This window comes from Emys orbicularis, chromosome 13 (genome assembly GCF_028017835.1).
Source record: "Emys orbicularis isolate rEmyOrb1 chromosome 13, rEmyOrb1.hap1, whole genome shotgun sequence".
Classification (NCBI taxonomy): domain Eukaryota; kingdom Metazoa; phylum Chordata; order Testudines; family Emydidae; genus Emys; species Emys orbicularis.
The window spans coordinates 14338725-14359553 of record NC_088695.1 but is presented as its reverse complement, the minus strand read 5'-3'; the positions used below and the strand labels follow the sequence as shown (position 1 = coordinate 14359553).

Here is a 20829-nt window from a genome sequence, read left to right as displayed (position 1 = left end):
AAAGGGATCTCAAAAAAACTGGGTAACTGGGTGACAAATGGCAGATGAAATTCAGTGTTGATTGATGCAATATAATGCATATTGGAAAATATGATCTCATCTATACATAAAAATGATGTGGTCTAAATTATCTGTTACCCCTTAAGAAAGAGATGGTGGAATCATCATGTATAGTTCTCTGAAAACATCGTCTCAATGTGCAGTGGAAATCAAAAAAGCTAACAATGTTAGGAACCATTAAGAAAGGGATAGATAATAAGACCAATAGTATCAGAATGCCACTATGTAAATCCATGGCACATCGACACCTTGAATACTCTGTGCAGTTGTGGCTGCCCCGTCTGAAAAAAACAATATATTAAAATTGCAAAAAGTAGAGAAGGGCAACAACAAAAATTATGGGTATGGAACAGCTTCCATATGAGGAGAGATTAAAAAATATGTTTGGCTTGGGAAAAGGTGACTGAATGAGGATGTGATAGAGGTCTATAAAATCATGAAGTACTTCTTCAGACAATAAACAGTCAACCTGTGGAACTCATTGCCAAAGGATATTGCGAAGGCCAAAAGTATAACTTGGTAAAAAAAAAAAGAATTAGATGAGTTCATGGAGGATATGTCCATCAATTTTCTATTAGCCAAGTTGGTCAGGGATGTAACCCCATTCTCTGAGTGTCCCTAAACCACTGACTGCTAGAAGCTGGGACTGGACAACAGGGCATGGATCACTCGATAAATTGCCATGTTCTGTTGACTTCCTCTGAAGCATCTGGCACAAGCCACTATTGGAAGACAGGATACTGGGCTAGATGGATTTTTGGTCTGAACAAGTAGGGCCATTTTTACATTCTTATTAAAACTAAGTGTCTTCTCCAGAGAATGTCCTACTCCTAACCTATACCAAGCCCCCCCCCCCCACACACACACACTCCAAAAATAGAAATTACTGCTAACATTCACCAACTGATCTCAGTTGTCTCAGTCTTGCCTTGAGAAATAGTGAGAAAGCGAGCTGTTTGATTCAAGTAGTAGGTGGGCTGCTAATCATGGCCCCTATGCTGCGACTGACTCTGTGTGAGCAGACTGCTGCATCCCGGCAGAAGTCAATGGGACGTTATAGAGAGACCCACCCCTAGATAAGGGGGGGCAGAATCTGGTCCCTTGAAATGGAAAGGATAAAAATGTATAAAAAGGAATAAAAATTTGGATCAATTCACCTGACTCTTAAATATGGTGAGATCATTCTGACCTGTGGTTTTGTCTTTCTGTTTTCTTAGTCTGTTTATCTACATACTTATTAATTTGTCTACCTAATCTCTCTACCTACCTTTGGAATACAGCATCTAAGGAGATCCAATATTTTTTATCCAGAGCAGTGAAACTCCTCAAGATGTGTAGTAGGAATTGAGCAAAGAGACGTTCCTTAGCTGACTCCAAGACTGAGATCTGATTCTTGAGAGCTGTTTAAAAGAGTTGGCTTGTTCCCCCTGGGACAAGATCCCTGAAGTTCACTTTCTGTAACAAGCTACCAGTAACACTGTGCTGGTTCAACCCTTAAGCACCGCTCTACTATGTGTAAGAATGAGAGCAATGATACTTGGATTATCAAAAGAGCCGAATGGATTCAGGAATCTATAGCAGTGCGGGACTCACTCCTGCGGTGCCTTCTGCTGGTTGTCTCAGGGAATTAGCATTTCCAGCCTCCAGAGCACCCTCTGCAGGTCAGTGTTCCACTGCTGCTGGACCCTTCCAGGACCCGGTGCCCCTTGTCTTTAGGGTGCTTCCCCCTGGCAATACCCCCGCAGTCTCAGGGTCTCCCACCCAGGGGAACCCCCAACCCTGTATCCCCACCTTCCCTCAGTCGTGGGCTATGGCCAGTCACCATCTAGCCCCCGCTCACTGGGGCAGACTGCAGTGTAAAAGTCACTCATCATAGGCAAGGGTTTTTTTGACCTGCTGCCTTTCCCTACAACCCAGTACCTCCAGGGGTCTCGTACAAGGCCCTGCAGCCTGGGGAGTTGCTGGCCCGGAGCTCTCCAGCTCCTCTGGCCTTTCCCCAGCCCTGATTCACTCCAGTACCCTTTAGCACTCAGGCAGCTAGGTCCATCTCCCTCCTCAGCTAGAGGGCGCCTGCTTGCTCCTGGCCCACTGCCCTCTTATAAGGGCCAGCTGGGCCCTTATTAAGCCAGCTACAGCTGTGGATGCTTTCTCAAACAGCCCCAGCTTTCAGAGCTACAGCCCTCTCCAGGGCTGCTTTTACCACTGCAGCCCTCCCCAGGGCGGCTTGTACCCTTCCAGGGCCGGAGCGTGGTGATCACCCTGCTACAGTATCCAAACTCAGTGACAGTCAATTAAAAAGACACATATTTAAGTTCGGATTCTTAAAGCAGCCAAAGGAGTTAGACACCCAAATAGCAAATATTGTTGTCACCCATATAATCCTTTAAAGATCCTAGCTATAATGTGTAATTACCGCAGAAAGGCAGAAAATGACAAAACATGGGAAATGGCCAGCCATCCTTGAACATCACCAATAGACGAACACACAGGTTAAGGAATGAGAAATGCGCAAATAGACTGTATAAAATGGCAGGAAAGAATAAGAGATGAGACAAAGGAGATGTATTGTATAGAGCTGGGCAAAATTTTGAGGTAAATAGTTTATTTACCAAAAAAAAAAAAAAGCAGTTTTGGTTGATGATTTGCATATGTGAAAACTATTTGCCAAATATTTTAATCGGGGGTGGGAGTGGGGGTGGGGAGGGAAGGCTAAACTGACAAACTCAGCATGTGGAACCCTAGCATCCCTCCATACCTCCAGCCTAGTGGCTAGGGCACTCAGCCATGGAATATCCTCGTTCAGTTCCCTCTCTGTCTGATTTGGAGCAGAGGTTTGAAGCTAGGTCTCCCATCTCTGAGGAAAGTGCTTTAATCTCTGGGGTGTAAGGTAGTTAGGGCAGGGCTTCCTCAGGCTCTCCTCTTGAAGCTGTTCACATTGCATATATATCAGTGGCACATCATCAGCAGCAGATACACATCACTATAATGCAGCCATGGTGGGACATAGAATAGATTTCCATCTTGGATTGTCCATTGCAACTCTTCTTGCTTCCATAAGAATCAGTATGGGAGGATTTAGGTTTCTTAAATTCCTCATAATTGCATCTTCCAATCTCATTCATTGTCGGTCTCATACTCAACGCTCTTTGACCTCATATTTATAAACCTTCATTAAAAGTACACCTTCTTATGCACATTAGACAGGACCCCACCATTGCAGTGATCTTCCTCTCAACTGGTGCAAGACTTCAACTTGCTGGGTTTATCTAAGTAGCTCCTCATTTGTGACAAAATCAAACCAAGGGATGTTAAGAATGCTCTTAACTTTTGACCCTGAAAACTGTCTAGTTTCCTCTCCTCAGCTATTTTTAATGGATATGTTTCTGCTCCATATAACAGAGTTGTCATCACTACCATGCCAAACCCTATTCTCTTAGTTGTTACATAGACTGCCTGCCACCCAAACAGAGGCCTTTGAAGATGCCGATATGTCATTGATGCAAGACCAATCAGACGTGTGACTTTTTCGCATATAGGACCTCCTGCTGTCAACTGACTACCCAGATAGGTATTCACCCATTCAATGTCATTGCCATCTACATGCACCAGGTCATTCATTTCCATTTTTTAGGAGGCATGCATGGCTTTGTTTTTATCATCATGGATTCATTGATTCATAGATTCCGCAGGTATTTTCCTCAGCTCTTACAGCAGTAGCCGTAGCTGGTCAGTAGTCTCTCTAAGTAAGGAAATATCATCCACATATTCAAGTTCCACTAAAGATGAATATTTAAATAGTACACCTCGTACTTCGGCTTCAATAAGCCTTGTCACTGGATAGTCAATCAGAACACTAAATAACATAAGTGAGAGATCACATCCCTGGTGTACCCCTCATTCTACTGAAAACCACTCTGTAATAAAACCATTTACCCTTACACAAACACATGTACTATGGTACAGTTCTTCTATGAGACATCCTAAGCCCTCAGTCATCCCACACACAAGTTGAAGTATCCACAGAGCTGATTGATACACTGAGTCAAAACCAGCTGCAAAGTCTATAAACATGATGTTAATCTCCTTTTGTCACTCTAGCCATTTTTAAGTAACATTCCATCTATCTATTTAATGTGTGACACATGGGATTTCTCTTTAGTAATTCTCAATATTGTTTCTGGATCCGTCACTACTCTTGTGCTTTTGTACCATATAATGGAACGGATATTTCACCCAAGGGGTCTGTCAGGGTTGTAGAGCCTAACTCCCTAGGGGAAGAGGGAGGAGGCCCTTTACAATACTTGCCTAACAACTTACACCTAGGGTGTATCTACGCTATGAACTAGGGGCGTCATTCCCAGTTCACATAGACATACACGTGCTAGGTAAAATTGAGCTAGCTCACTTAAAATAATAGTGTTGCTGCTGCAGTATGGGTAATGGTGTGTGGTGGTATGGCTAGCTTTGTGAAATACATACCCACAGGGTTCATGTGGGATTATTACTCTGTAAAATGAGCCCATGCCACTGCTCACAGCTGCCCATGCTATTACTGCTAATTTTGGAATGCTAGATCGATGAACTGGGAAACACACCTCTAGCTCATAGTGTAGATGTAGCCTTAAGTGTCATTAACAAACAGTGCCTTAAAGGCTGAGGCCTGCTGCCATTGCGGAACACTGAAACCAGTTTGAACAGGCTTGGTCATACTGGGGGAACCACACTGAGAGTTATATGGACAAACAGGAGAATCTGGGCAGGCCAAGAGAATGAAAATCAGACAGGTTGTGTTCCTGTAATTTAAGAGCCAAGCTAAATTAATTTAGCTTCAGTGAAGTATGAGATTAGATGAGATTAAGTACACCTCTACCCCTATATAACGCTGTCCTCAGGAGCCAAAAAATCTTACCGCATTATAAGTGAAACCGCGTTTTATCAAACTTGCTTTGATCCGCCGGAGTGCGCAGCCCCGCCCCACCGGAGCACTGCTTTACTGCGTTATATCCGAATTCGTGTTATATTGGGTTCGCGTTATATCGGGGTAGAGGTGTATGTGTTCAGGGTTCTGACAGGAGCTGTCCTTCAACCCCTACCCAGGGGTTTTCCTGTGGTCTCAAGTTCCTCATATCTCACCTCAGACCAAGAACATCTCCTGTCTCTGTCAGTCATTGATTTCTCAGATTGGCTCTTTAAAGAGACCTTGACTAGGTAATAAGCCAGATAATGGGTATCCGCTCAAAGTGTAGCTTCAAAAGAATAGATTTTAGGTGGGTCATTTGCATAATCTTCACCCACAACAATTTCCTTGAAAATCCACTTCACAAGTATTATCCTAAAAAGTCCTTTGAAGTCCCCAATATCTCCCAGCAATTGCATTATTCATGTCTTCCTCCTAAAGAAGCACCATGCAATCCTACAGAAGTACATAAACAGTTGCATTTTTAATACAATAAAGTCCAAGAATGTGAAACTTAATTCAATAAGGTTAGTTCAGGATGTTACAGGATGTTGTCATATCTGCAATATAGTGTTTTGCACTCTTGCTCTCTATATTGCACTCTTGTAATATAGTGTCTGAACTTCTTGCTGGACTTACTTAACTCAAATCTTCCTCTAGCCTTACTCCCATCTATATGGGTTGGTTCTTCACATTCTTCTTATCCATTCCAGTCTGTCTTGAATGCTATTCCTTAGAAACTCTGCAGCTAATCATATCATTTAGTATGACACCCATCCCTCTAGTTCTGGGCCTGTTAACCCTTCTCTTTCCCTCCACTTCTAAGTTTAACTCCCTGTTTCCTATATATTCTTCTGATTTTCTTTTCAAATGGCCAAACCATCTATGCTTCGATTCCCTCAGCTTTTCCATAATTGGTACCACCTTCACATTTCCCCTACTTCATTCATTCCAAACATGGTCCATCCACAGAACTGTAAGTATCCATCTTTACATTTTCATTTCCATTGTATTCAAGATCTGCTCTGGTCTCTTTCTCAGTGCCCAGAATTCAGAGCCCTATGAAAGTGCAGGCCTAATTAACATCTTGCAGATCTCAATTTTCAGTGTGGTAGGTTGTGTGAAAATACAAATGCTCGTATAAATAGACATATAATGCCCAATCCAGCAAGAACTTTACTTCTGTGAATATGTTGTACACATGAATAATTTTATTGAAATTACATGTGAGTACGGACTCCTAGCACGAATGTGAATCTGTCTTCAGTATGTGGGTTGTGCGTAATGTTGATTAGATTCAGTCTTGCAGTTGGTCTATAAGTGGAAGTCTTCTAAGCCTCAGTTGGAGTTCTGAATGCAGACAGGCTGTAGGGGTATGTCCATTTAGTCTAAACATTCAAGTGCATGAAGTATCATGTCTATAGAGAAGAAGAGATTCACAAAAACATAATAGGGAAATGAAAAAGCCAACTTAGTGGAGACCTCCTCCCTTTCTTCCTGTAGGATTTTCATAAGGGAGAATAAATTCGGTCACTGTGGTTTGATTTTCCCTTGATATTTTTTCAGCAAGAGTGTGACCTGTAAGACAAATAAATAAAATTAACTCAAAATTAACTCATATCATAAAAATGAATTGAAATGGCATGTAGCGATCATCTCTTCAGTAGGATGATTATAAAGAGAGCCCTGTTCTATCCTGTAAAATAATAAGCTGGTTGGAATTTGTGTGTTCTATAGAGACAAAATGGGCCAGATACACATTGGGACTTAGGCCCCTAACTGCCACTTTAAGCACCTAAATCGCAAAATTGGGCCCCACAGGTATTCACAGAATCTCCGCCCAGCTGGGACTATGGGACAGTCTGATGCGGGCCTCACTTATCATCTCCAGAGATAATTTTCAGCCAAAGAGTGAAAAGGACTCATAGTGCAAACCAAGAAGTGATCTAAAGTTGGATTTGGCAAAACCAGAAGAGGCTGGAGGACATGAATGCTCCAAGACTTGAAGGAGAGAAACGACAACACCGAGAAAGAAAGGACTGAGCATAGACTCACAGGACAACTGAGAGCTTAATAGCAAAGAGGAGTCATTTACGCAAATGGAGACAGAAAGCCTGAAAAGGGAGATTAGTCATGTTGACCCACATGCAAACATTTTGGTAGAACCAATGACACAGGATCAACAGTAGTGTGGCACGCTGCCGGGGTGATCAAGTGGAATCAAGGGGATAAGTAAAAATGTGACATCCAAACAAGACAGCTGCTAGTAATGCAACAAGTTTTGAATAGCAATCAAGACACGGACAGGATGTCCTACAGTGTGATAGAGGAAAAGGTCTGTTATCTGTGGAGGAGGAAGTTGATAATCAAGAATACAACATCAAAACATATTAAAAATGAGAGACAACAAGATCATTTGTTGGTGATAAATAGCAATGACAGAGAGTGCATCCCAACCCAAGAAATCATGAAATATAGTAGAAAGGAAATCCCCACAGAAAGACTCCAAAGTTTTACACAGAAATGAGTGCATGGACAGTGGTGGAGAGAGATCAAACCCATTAGGGATAGAAGATGCATAAACTAATAGCTTCTAGAAGGATACCAGAAAAGAGACAGAGAGCCTCAATATGAGTGCACAAGAGGAGTCCTTAAGGGTTATTTACATAGAAGTAAGATCAACCAACAAAACTGCTCCCTGAACTGCGTAATGTGTTCTGAAAAGGAAGAGACTGTGGAGCACCTGCTGAGCCTGGCTAGGGGATAACAGACACATGAGGCCACCAAGTTCCTGCACTGGAGTCTCTGTGGAAGTACAAATTTAAAAGAATTGCGTGTTATTACAGCCATCAAATCAAAAGCACTCTAGACCAGGGGTCGGCAACCTATGGCACGCATGCCAAAGGTGGCACGCGAGCCAATTTTGCCTGGTGGGGTCCTGGCCACCGGCCCCGCTCAGCAAGCTGCCGGCGGAGTGAAGGGACCCCAGGCTGGCAGGAGGCTGGGCGGGGCCAGCGGCCGGGATCCCAGACCGGCGGCAGGCATGCCCCCCCGGCTCCTCCCTCACTGTGATCGGGTTCTGCGTCTCCCAGGAGTGTGAGCCGCCGGAGAGCAGGGCCCTGAGCCTGCTGCGGGATGGGCAGAGGTGGCATCTCACACTCCCGGGAGCCGCAGAGCCCGAGTGCGGTGAGGGGGGACCTGGGGGTCACACCGGGACCACCGCCCGCATGCATCCACTGCAGGAGCCCCCTGGCTCCCCCCTCACCGTGCTCGAGTTCTGTGGCTCCCGGGAGTGTGAGCCGCCACCACTGCTGCCCCTCCTGGAGCTCCCCCCCTCCCGCTGCCTCAGCACTCTGCAGGGGAGGGGCTGTGAGCGCGGCAGCCCGGCAGCATGTTTTGCCTCCACGTGGAGCCAGCGTCTGACCGGCATGGGCATGGTAAGGGGAGTCCCGGGGGTCAGTCAGGAGGATGGAGAGCGTTGGATGGGTCGGGAGTTCTGGGGATCCTGTCAGGGGGCGGGGAGTGGTTGGATGGGGTGTGGGAGTCCCGGGGGTCTGTCTGGGGGTGTGGGTGTGGATAAGGGTTGGGGCAGTCAGGGGACAGGTAGGGTGTAGGGTCCTAGGGGGGCAGTTAGGGTGGGCAGGGTCTCAGGAGGGGGCAGTCAGGGGACAAGGAACAGGGAGGCTTAGGTAGGGGGTGGGGTTCTGGGGGGCAGTTAGGGGCAGGGGTCCCAGGAGGGGGCAGTCAGGGGACAAGGAGCGGGGGGGCTTGGGGGTTCTGATGGGGTAGTCAGAGTGGGAAATGGGAGGGAGTGGATGGGAGCGTGGTTAGGGCAGGGCTCTCTCCTCTTTTTTGATTGTTGAAATATGGTAACCCAGGCGAGGAGGAAGCCGGGGGGGCACATGGGGGCTGGCGCCACATACATCCACTGGAGCCTGCAGGAGCCCCAAGGGCAGCACCGGGGCGCAGCCTGTGCAGGAAGGGCGGGGGGGTGGCTCCCCGCTAGTGGCGCCGCCGCCTTTGCAGGCCTGCTGCCCCCCTGCACCTCACCGGCTTCTCCATGGCTGGGGCTCGCTGCTGCCACAAGCAGGACGCTCTGGCTCTCCCATGCCTCCAGAAGGTGGCTCCTCCCTGCTGAGCTGCTGCAGCTGTCCAAGTCTGGCAAAGCCAGTGAGTGGACTCAGGGCGGGGGCCACTGGGGTGGAGTGGGGAGGGCTCGTGGGGGGGCTGTGCACCCTCCAGGGGAGTTCAGGGGGCGGGGAGGGGGGAACCTGGTCTGGGGAGCAGCCCCTGGGCACGGCTGGCCCCTGGGCAGGCTGACCCCTGGGGTCTATAAAGGCTCGTTGGGATTTGCCCCTCAATGAACCGTTGTGCAAGGGGGGGGGGGGGGCGCAAGGTGGAAGTTTCGCCTAGGGAGCAAAATATCCTTGCATCGGCCCAGCCCCGCGTGCACCCCAGGTTAAGAACCACTGCACTAAACTGATAAGATCTGCATTTTAATTTAATTTTAAATGAAGCTTCTTAAACATTTTTAAAAACTTGTTTACTTTACATATAACAATAGTTTATAGACTTATAGAGAGAGACCTTCTAAAAACGTTAAAATGTATTACATGCACGCAAAACCTTAAATTAGAGTGAATAAATGAAGACTCGGCACAACACTTCTGAAAGGTTGCCGACCTCTGCTCTAGAGAATGAAGGGGCTAAGATTTTATGGGATCTGGCAATTGTCACAGACTGAGCAGTGCAGAAAAACAGGCCAAATGTTAATAGATAGCGCCATACCAGCAGACAGTGTCATAAAAAATAAACAAGAAGACAAGATAGCAAAGTATGAAGAACACTTCCACAAAGCAGATCGATTATGGAAAAATAGAACACAGATGATCCCAGCGATTATTGGAATACTTAGAGTGATCCCTACGGGTATGATTAAGCAGATGAAGAACACGTGAGGAGTGCAAGACATCATGGTCAGTGACTTCAAGCAGACACAGCTCTCAGACACTGAGAGAACGTTAAGGAAAGTCAAAGAAAAGAGCATTTGAGCATCTAAAATGTAGGAATTGTGCAGAGGGTTAGGGTTAGGGTTAAAACTCCTGACTACCCAAACCTACAGAGTCGGTGCAGGGCAGGATTCATTGGTGACTCATGGGGATAAATTTTATACAATAACATTCCCCTTTTATGCATAAAGATCTTGTCTATTGTGAAAGCAATTTGTTTAAAAAAATCCCCCTTATGTAATACTAAGGGACAGTAATAATGATCATAATAAATTAATGTGCCCAGAAACACTCTCTAGGCACGCTGATATGATTTTTAAAAGGGGGGTCTGATTGTAAGTTAAAGGGAGTTTTGTTCCTAAATCACTTAAACTCCTCTGAAAATTCAACCCAATGGGACTTTTGACTCAGGATCCTGCACATTTGAATATCAGGCTGTTCCTACATAGAGAATCTCTCCTGCCCTCATGGAATTGACAATGATTTGTAGTGGAAATGGGAACGAAGCAAATGTTCTGTCCAAAGTCAAATCTATGTTTATCCCATATGTATCGCAGAGAGAAAATACATCTTTTTCCAATTATCAGCTAATCAGACAAATGCACAAGCAAAGAGATCTACCTTGCCTGAACGGCAACAGAGGCACTTAGCACAGTAAAACCAAAAGCTAAGTGACTTCTCTAGAGAATGCCCTGCCCCTAATCTACTCATCCCCCAACACACAGACTCCAAAAGTAGAAACTACTGTTATCCTGCACCAGCTGATCTCAGTTTTCTCAGTGCTGCCTTGAGAAACAGAGAGAGAGAGAGAGAGAGAGAGAGAGAGAGAGATGGCTGGGTTGCCAGCCGTGACCGCTATGCTGCTACTGACTCTCTTTGAGCAGACTGGTGCATTCCGACAGAAATCAAAGGGACTCTGCAGAGAGACCCACCCCTAGATAAGGGGGTAGGGGGGGCAGAACTTGGTCTTTTGAAATTAAAAGGAAAATAAAAGATTGTAATGAATAAAAACATGAATCAACTCACCTGCCTTTTTAATATGGTTCATAAATATGCTGAGATCATTCTGACCTGTGATTTTCTCTATCTACTAGCTTATTGATTTGTCTGTCTAATGTCTCTCTCTGCCTCGGGAACCAGCATCTAGGACATCACATATTTTTTTACCAGGAGCAGTGAGACCCTTCAAGGTGTGTAGGGTTATCAGTGGGAGTGGAATAAAGACCCTTTCCTTAGCAAACTACAAGACTAAGAGCTGATTTCTTGAGAACTGTTTAAATGCTGTCTTGTTTCCACTGGAACAAGATCCCTGAAGTTCACTCTCTGTGACAAGCTACTAATAGCACTGTTCTGGGTCAGCCCTTAAGCAACGGTGCATGGTTCATAAGAATGAGGGTACTGAGGCTTAGATTATGAAAAGAGCTCCAGAGATTTAGGGTTCCACTCTCAGGGACAGTCAATTAATAAGGCATGTATTTAGGCTCAAATTCTCCAAACTAGGCTAAGGAGTTAGACATCCAAATAGCAAATCATTTCATCTCCCTAGACTCCTTTGAAGATGATTGCCATAATGTACAATTACCACAAGAGGGCAGTGAAAGCATGGGAATTGGCCACCCATCCTTAAACATCACCAATAGATGGTGTGGTGGGGCGATGACTCACTGGTGTGATGCCTCCTGCTGGTCGTCCAGGGAATTAGCTCTTCCAGCCCGGAGCGCCCTCTGCTGGACGGTTTCTTGCCTGCCGCTGGCCCCTGTGTCCCTCGCGGACCCCTCTGCAGCCCTAGTACCTTTTTGGACTTTTCTCAAGGCCTGCAACCTGGGATTTTACTAGACTGGAGCTCCCCAGCTCCCTCTGCACTTCCCCAGCACTGCTCCACCTCAGATACCCTCCCCAGCTACCAGGCAGCCAGGTCCTTCTCTCTCAGGAAGCTAGAGAGAGAGTGTGTCTTTTTGAGCTCCTGGCTCTGGCCCTCAGCCCTCTTATAGGGCCAGCCGTGGCCTGATTGGGGCATGGCCCCACCTGTGACTACTTTCCCCCCATCAGCCTACTTTCCCCCCATTTTAGCCCTCTCCCAGGGCTGTTTAAGCCCTTCAGGGCATGAGCGGGGTGACCACCCCACTACACACTGTCCCCCTTAAGAAAGCTGACGGGGGGCGGAACTCCCTTGCAGCTGGGCCACAGGGAATCCCTCTTTTGCCGCAGGTTGTCCAGTGTGAGGAGCAACCGGCCTCCCTCCTGAAGGGTTTGGATGCCCACTGTAGTCTGCTCAGCTCCCGCATGGGTTTCCCTCCCTGTCTGCGTCTCCCCCGAGGCCTGTCTCGCTCTCGCATGGATTCCCCTTTTCATCTGGGGTCCCTCTGCCCCCGAACCTCTCCCTTCTGGGGCCTTGTTCCTTATCACCTCCTGCTTCAGGGCAGTTTCGGACCTGGCCCGATCATCCGGCCTCCCCCTCCTTTTCTGGGGGCTGTGCCTTGTTAAATGGCACTTGGTGTGTCGGTGGAAGCACCTTCTGTGCCTTCCCTTGGCTACAGCCCTTCCACAGTTTGTTTTTGGCTTTGCCCTTCCTTCAGGACTAGCCTCAGCCCTGCAAGTCCCCTGAGGGCACTCTCTCCTTATGTGCCCGGGCTCCTTACAGGCCCAACAAGTTCTTGACCCCCCTGTTGACCTCACAAGGGGTGCGTTTTCTGGGTGGGACCTCCTTGCTCCATCTCAGAAGGGACACTCCCCCTTGTAGTGTCCAGATTACCCACAGGCGAAACAGTTTTTAGATCCAGGCCCTGGCCTCCTGACCTTGGTGCCTGGTCTCTCATATGGTTCGGGTGTCCACCCCGACAGGAGTCGGAACAACCCCCTGTGCTGCTCAGCAATATGGGCCACCCAGGCCCTCCAATAAAAGTCCATTTTCTCCACCCTCGGGCGCTCAAGTTCCAGATCTGGGCAATAGTCTCACAGTCCTTGCCCTGCCCCTTGTATCAGGGTGGACCACAATTGGCCGCATTCTCCACCACTTGTGGCAGGGCGATGACTCACTGGTGTGGCGCCTCCTGCTGGTCATCCTGGCAATTAGCTCTTCCAGCCCAGAGAGCCCTCTGCAGGCCAGTGTCTCCTGGACCCCGGTGCCTTTTACCTCAGAGTTCTGCCCCCAGCGGTAACCAACAATCTGGGTCTCCCCAACCAGGGGAAACCCCAACCCTCTATCCCCACCTTGCCTCAGTGGCTACTGCCAGTCTCCATCTAGCCACCACTCACTGGGGCAGACTGCAGTCTGTATACCACTCGTCATCAGCAAGCGAGATTAAGACCTGCTGCCTTTGCCTGTCTCTGGGCTGCCCCTCTGCAGCTCTAGTACCTTATTGGCCTTTTCTCAAGGCCTGCATCCTGGGGTTTTACTAGGCTGGGGCTTCCCAGATACCTCTGCCCTTCCCCAGCACTGCTACACCTCAGGTACCCTCCTCAGCTACCTGGCAGCCAGGTCCTTCTCTCTCAGGAAGCTAGAGAGAAAGTGTGTCTTTCTGAGCTCCTGGCTCTGGCCCTCAGCCCTCTTATAGGGCCAGCCGTGGCCTGATTGGGGCATGGCCCCACCTGTGGCAACTTTCCCCCAATCAGCCTAGCTTTCCCCCCGTCCTAGCCCTCTCCCAGGGCTGTTTTAAGCCCTTCAGGTCATGAGGGGGTGACCACCCCGCTACAGATGGATACACAGGTTAAGGAATGAGAAAGGAGCAAATAGACTGTAAGATGGCAGGAAAGAATAGGAGATGAGACAAAGGAAAAGCTATATTGTATAGAGCTGGGCAAAATTTTTCAGACAAACAGCTGGTTCACCGAAAAATTGACCTGATACATTTGTGAATTTGAAACAAGATTGCAAAATAGTTTCATCCAAGGCAAAGGGGAAAAAAAGGCTACATTCACAAAGAGGCCCAGGGAACCTCATTTACTTCCAGTACCATTAACACAGTGATTAGGGAACTCACCTGGCACATGGAAGACATTGGTTCATGACCCATCTCTGTCTGTTGTAGAGCAGAGATTTGAAGTTTGGTTTCCCCTGTCTCAGGAAAGTGCTTTAATCTCTGGGCTATAAAGTAGTTTGGGGCAGGGCTTTCTCAGTCTCTCCTCTTGAAGCTGTTCACTTTGTATAAATCATCAGCACCTCAGCATCAGCAGATACACATGGCTATAATGCAGCCATGGCAGCGTATAGAATTGGTTTCCATCTTAAATGGTTCCTTGCAAGTCTTCTTCCTTCCACAAGAGTCAGTATGGGAGGGTTAAGGTTTCTTTAATCCCACAAAATTGCATCTTCCAATCTCATTCTTAGTCAGCCTCATGCTCTATTTCCTTTGACCCCAGATATAAAAAGCTTCAGTAAAATCATAAATTCTTCTGCAAGTTGAACATGACTCCACCATGGCAGTCATCTTCTCAACTGATGCCAGACTGCAACTTGCTGGGGTAATCTAAGTAACTCCTCATTTCTGACAAATCAAACAAATGGAAATTAAGAATATGCTGTAACTTTCAACACGGAAAATTGTTTAGTTTCCTCTCCTCGGCTGTGTTTAATGGAGATGTTTCTTCTGCATATAACCTATATGTCATCACAACAAGATCTAAGACTTGTTTCTTAGTTGTCATATAGACATCCTGCTACCCAAACAGGGGCCTTTGAATGACGCTGAAATGCCATTGACACAAGACCCATCAGACTTCTTCAGTTATAGAACCTCTTGCCATCAACTGACTACCCAGATAAGTAAGACTATTCACCCATTCAATGTTGTTGCTGTGATAGGTTGGGTCACAGAAACCCCCTTGGGACTGCCACCTGATGTGCTGAGACTACTTTTAAACCTGTTTTCCCTGCCAGCTTGGGACTCCAGCACCTTGTCTTGATTGAGCCCGACACGCTAGCCTGCTACAAACACAGACCCAGGTCTGCACCATGTCCCCCAAAACCTGCAGGCTTAACTGAAATAAGTTTAAGAAGTTCTCCTGTCTCTAGCACTCAGATACCCAACTCCCAATGGGATCCAAACCTTATACAGGGTAAACTCATAAATTGTTCACCCTCTATAACACTGTCTATCTATAGGATTTGCATAAGGTGAGGGTGTATGTTTGGTGAACCACTGATGGGAGGGTGTTCTATGCACAAATAAGACAGATAATTAAACTGTGGAACTCCTTGCCACAGGGAGACATAGAGACCAGAAATATAGGAAGAATCAGAAAGGGATTGCAGAAGAAAAATAGCCAGACCTATCATAATTCTTTAAGATAAGATTTTTGGAAGCGATATTAAATATCAAGCTTCAGGGCTTAAACCAAACTCTAATAATTAGAGACTCTGCTATGGGGGCAGACTATCCCACATCTGTGTACTGACAAGTTATTGAGTCTTCCCCTGAGAAGCTGGTTCTGGTCACTGCCAGAAAGTGGATTCTAGACTACATGGCAGGTCTGACTCAATATGGAAATTCTTATGTTCCCAAGACACAGACAATGGCAGTACAAGAGGTGAGCAATTTTCTTCAGCAGCTTCCTTTATCCGAAGATCTCAAAGTACTTCATGTGCATCATCGTATTTTCTATTAATTTAGATGGAATATATGGCCCCGAAGGTGTTAACATAACCCAGTCACTGTCCAGCATTAAACTGTGTTAAACAAGCTTCAGAATTTGATATACAGAGAGCTCAGCCTACTTGTTACAATGGCAAACACACCATTAAACATTTTTTTAGCTTTTATTAAAATCACAGAAAAAAAGGAAAAACAATTAAAGCCTTTGAAAAGGAAAGTGTTAAATAAGGCTTTTATTTTAACAACATCCGTTATTCCCCTCCGCTTTAACTGAAGCAAGTTTTTTGAAGGGGGGGGGAACCATTGGTTGCCAGACTTTTAGATGGCATTAAAGATGGTAATAACTATTCTTTTGGGGGAAAGAGAAGAAGTTAGTAGAGCTGGGTGGGAGCTATCGTTGCTGTTCTTGTTAAAGTCAGATTCCATTTCCTAGAAGGCAAAACGAGAAACACACACACAAGGGGAGGGAAAGGAACAGCAAAGATAGAAAACGCAGCTTCAGTCTCTTGGGTTCACTCTCATTTGCAACCTCACAGCTGGAGAAACACAGGCATGGCCCACTGTCTTATTAGCCACTTAGAGACCTGGCAAGCTTGTACCAGCATCCAGCTGTTTAGGGCATTACTTTCAGTGGCCTCTTTCTGGTTAGAGGCTCACAGCAGTGCTCCTAAGTATACAGTCTTGTCCTGCTAAGCCAGACTCTCATTAGACAGAAGGGAAAAGGGGAGGGATAGGAAAGAGAAGAAATAAAGTGGTCATCATTCCTGTTCTCAAGAAATTACAGTCCAACAGAGTGACGCTTAGTAGGCAGGACATCCTGCAAAAGCAGGAAGTGAGAGTAGCTAAATCATGCTATTTTCTATTCAATGAGCTGGTTGCAAAAGTTGTGAATTTTGATGAGAAAAAGAGCCATGATTGTTTTCATTAAAATATTTTCAACCAGCTCCAGGCACCAGCAAACCAAGCAGGTGCTTGGGGCGGCACATTTTCAGGGGCGGCATTCCAGCCAGCCTCTTTTTTTTTTTTGGCGCTTGGGCGGCAAAAGCCTGGAGCTGGCCCTGGCAGCAGCAGCGCGTCCCACACCGGGGGCACCCTGGGGCCACTGCGGTTCACGTCGGGGAGCAGCGCTCACACCTTATGGCCGGGCGGGCTCCGAGCGCAGGACACTCGGGCTGGGGGCTGCCCCTCGGGGAATACGGAGCCGCCTGCATGTGCCGCAGGGTTGCTGCCCCCCAGCGCCGCAGCTGGGGCTGGGCAAAGCGGCCAGAGCCACCAAGGGACTGCGGCAGGGCGGCTAGGAGCAGCAGCAGGAGCGGGGCCATAGGGGGCGGGGCGCTGCTGTGCAGGGCCCGCGTCCCGCTCTCCGGGGCTCTGCTCCCTCTGGGGCTGCCCTGCCCCGGCTCCTCAGCCCCCTGCCGGGGCAGTCCCCCATCTCTGTCCTCTCTGGTCCCAGCCGGTCCTGGAGGCGGGAGCCCCGGCTGGAGGGACCCTGGGCTGAGATGCAGCCCGGGAGCCCCACTGCTTAGAACGACCCTGCCAGTGCTGGACCGGCTGGAGGCGAGGGGGGAGCGGGCAGTGTCAGCGCTGGTGGGGGGAAGCCCAGCGCTGGGGCGGCAGGTGGTGCGGGTGGGGTGGGGTGAGAGCCCAGAGTTGAGGTGGCAGGGGGTGCAGGTGGGGTGGGGGGGAGAGCCCAGGGTTGGGGTGACAGGGGGTGCGGGTAGGGTGGGGGGGAGAGCCCAGAGTTGGGGTGGCAGGGGGTGCGGGTGGGGGGGAGAGCCCAGAGTTGGGGTGGCAGGGGGTGCAGGTGGGGTGGGGGGGAGAGCCCAGGGGTGGGGCGGCAGGGGGTGCGGGTGGGGTGGGGGGGAGAGGCCAGGGTTGGGGCGGCAGGGGGTGCAGGTGGGGGGGGGAGAGCCCAGGGCTGGGGTGGGGGCAGCCAAACATTTTTTTGCTTAGGGCGGCAAAATACTTAGAGCCGGCCCCAACCAACTCTATTCATTTTCTGTGAAGAATGTGAAAGAAGAAATTCTCCCTGTGAAACCGGGAGGAAAGGGTGGTGTCTTTCTTAACTGGGACAGGGAGTGCATTCTGTTAGTACTAAACTGATATGGGAAGAGATATGGGACTATCAGTGAGCACAAGGATGATTGTGTGATTCAAGGCAGAGACAGGGATGGAAGATATCAGGCTTCAATATCTTGCTCTCCGCAGACTTTCTGACTGACCTTGGGAATGTCACTGAGACAACATTTTCCCCATCCAATAAGAGTAGGGCACCTAACTTGCCTAAACTCTTTTGAAAATCCCAGCCTGCTGGTTGACTCTTCATTTACCTGAGACCATATCTCTGTAAGTCCAATTTTGACAACAGATGGATTCTGAATTATAACTTTATTCGCTGAGGCAAGATTATCAGCTGACATATCGGTGTAGCCTTGTTTCTTTCAGTGGAGTTATGTTGCTTTCCACCACCTGTGATGCTGCATCTAAGGGTGAATTTCACTGGGGTGTATAGTGCTAGCAGCACTTTTGATTATGTTTAGGATTTAAGTGGAAACTCAATGATACACAGGTCTTTCCAACTCAATGGTGAGGGAAATTTGAGGAATGCAAAATCACATTAGAATATGGACACTATGGGACAGATTCCCAGTTCATGTAAATCCACAAAGTACCATTGATTTAATGGCGCTATGTCAATTTACACCCAGAGTAAGGTTCACAAAGGGATGTAGCTGTTCTAATGCTGAGCATTGCAGTGGATAACTTTTAGGTGATTTTTTTAAAATCATTTGGTTTCCAGAGCCTGAGTTGGGCAGACAGGCTCACTACACAGTGAAAGGGGAGACAAAGGCACCTAAGAATGGGATTAAAAAAAAGCCAACATGACAGATGGTTCCTTAGCCAATGGGAAAGGCCAAGCAGAGGGTTGTGTTCTAAATCCCGCAGCTATCACAGGAGTTCAGTCCCTATCTCCTCTGGGGAAAGGCACCTCCTTCACCTTGGGACTCTCAGCTGGGAAGCCTCTAACCCCACCTAAGGTGGCAAGAAACCATGGCAAGAGAGTGGAGAGAAGAAGAAGGAATTAGGTGGAGGAAACCCCTCAACTTTTATCCTAGCAGTTAGGGATGTAGCAGACCCTCTTCAAGTGCCTTATAAGGATAAAGATTTTAAAAAGGGATCTGCTTCCTCCCATGTGCGTGCCCTAACCACTGCAATGTGGGATACATGATATCTGTCTCTCTCAATTTCTCCTAATAGAGCCTTAATTCCTTTTTGTATCTTGGCCCAGCTGGGGATCGTGCTCGTTATTAATTATTATTATTTTTGAAGACACAGACATTAATAGGGATGAATCCTATAAGATACTAGAGATATTAACTAGGGTTTTCAACAAAATACTCTAGAAGAACTACAGAATGCAATAGACAAAGATGTTCTTTTCATAGAACTGGCCAGATCCTCAAGTGGAATAAATTAGCCATAGCTCCATTGCAGTCAGTGGGTCAGATTGAAAGGGATATTGTCCAAAAGAGAGAAAGAGAGAGAGAGCGTGCGCACATGAATGGCTCTAGATCCTGGTGCTTCTAGCACTCACCCTAGATGGAGATCCAGGATCCTGTCCCCTTTGCTCCATTGTCTTCTACCCAATGGGGTTCTGGCCTGCTGAGTTCAATGGAGCCACACTGATTTAGACCAGCTGAGGCTTTGAACAAAAGTGTCAGATACCTGAGCTGAGAATCTCCCAAACACACATTATCCACAGTTCTATGCTCTTTTTATTTTTTATTTTTTTGAATAAGATCAACACTACTTGAGAAATTTGAATTTCCTCAACATTTTCCCTACAGCTGTTTTCACTTCCTTGTTTTTCAGGCTGTAGATAATGGGGTTTAACATGGGGGTCACGATGCTGTACTGGATGGAGAACATTTCATCCAGCACCACAGAGGAGACCGAGCTGGGTTTTGTGTACTGGAAAAAGGCTGTCAAGTACAACAAACCAACCACAATAAGGTGGGAGCTGCAGGTGGAGAATGCTTTATGCCTGCCCTCCGCAGAGTGTATCCTCAGGATGGTGGAGATGATGTGAATGTAGGAGATCAGGGTGAAGAGAAAGGAGGTTGATCCAAGTATGACAACAGAAGTAAAAAGCACCACTTGATTGGTGAGGGTCTCAGTGCAGGACAGATGTAATAGAGAAGGGAGCTCACAGCTGAAATGGCTGATTTGATTGGGCCCACAGAAATGCAACTTGAGGGCAAAAACAGTATTAATCAGGGCATCTATGAAGCCTATTGCCCATGCACCACTCACCAGCTGAACACAGATCCCTTTGCTCATTGTGTCCATGTAACGCAGTGGGTCACAGATGGCAGCATAGCGATCATAAGCCATCGCTGAGAGAATAAAAACTTCAGTAACAGCCAGCAGAAAAATGAAGAAAGTCTGTGCAATGCAGCTATTGACAGAAATAGTTTTGTGTTCTGCTAGGAAATGCACCAACATATTAGGGACAATGGCTGAGGAATAGCAGATATCAACAAAGGATAAATGAGACAGGAAGAAGTACATTGGGGTGTGAAGGTGAGGATCAGCCCTTATCACTAGCATGATCACCATGTTTGCCAAAAGCGTGATTAGGTAGACAACTAAGAACATCAGGAAAAGGAAAATCTGCATCTGGGGATCATTGGAAAGTCCCAGGATAATAAATTCAGTCACTTCGGTTTGATTTCCCATTGATCCTTATTCAGGAAAACTGACCTGTCAGACTGGAAAAAATAAAATTAACACACAAGTAAATTGAAATGGCATGTGGAGATCATCTGATCAGTAGGATGAATGTAAAGAAAGGCCTACTACATCCTATAAAATGTGTGTTTAAAATAGACAAAAATGGGCTGGATACAGAAAAGGACTTTGGTGCCAAACTACCACTTTAGTTGCATAAATCCCAAGATCAGGCCCCACTGGTATTCACAGAAACTCCGCTTTGATATTGGGACAGTTGGACATAGGGCTCCCTCATTCTCTCCTGTTGAAACTGTTCCACTGTGCTTAAATAATAAAAAAAACTTTGGAGCAGAGGGACTGGATACTTTGCCTCCTGCATCTGGAGGTGAGTGCCCTAACCACCAGAATATAAAGTCACCCATTGATGCCTATGGAGCTATGGCTGAAGCACACCAGCATGGGATCTGGCCAATTCTAT

At 47.1% G+C, this 20829-nt stretch overlaps 1 protein-coding gene across 1 annotated transcript; it reads right to left on the bottom strand.

The window, feature by feature from the left end:
• Positions 1–19424: 19424 nt before the first annotated feature.
• On the bottom strand, positions 19425–20357 carry LOC135887938 (olfactory receptor 5A1-like). Its single transcript, XM_065415738.1, has one exon. It carries the CDS (start codon positions 20355–20357, stop codon positions 19425–19427), a length of 933 nt encoding a protein of 310 aa, XP_065271810.1.
• Between the last annotated feature and the right edge of the window lie 472 nt (positions 20358–20829).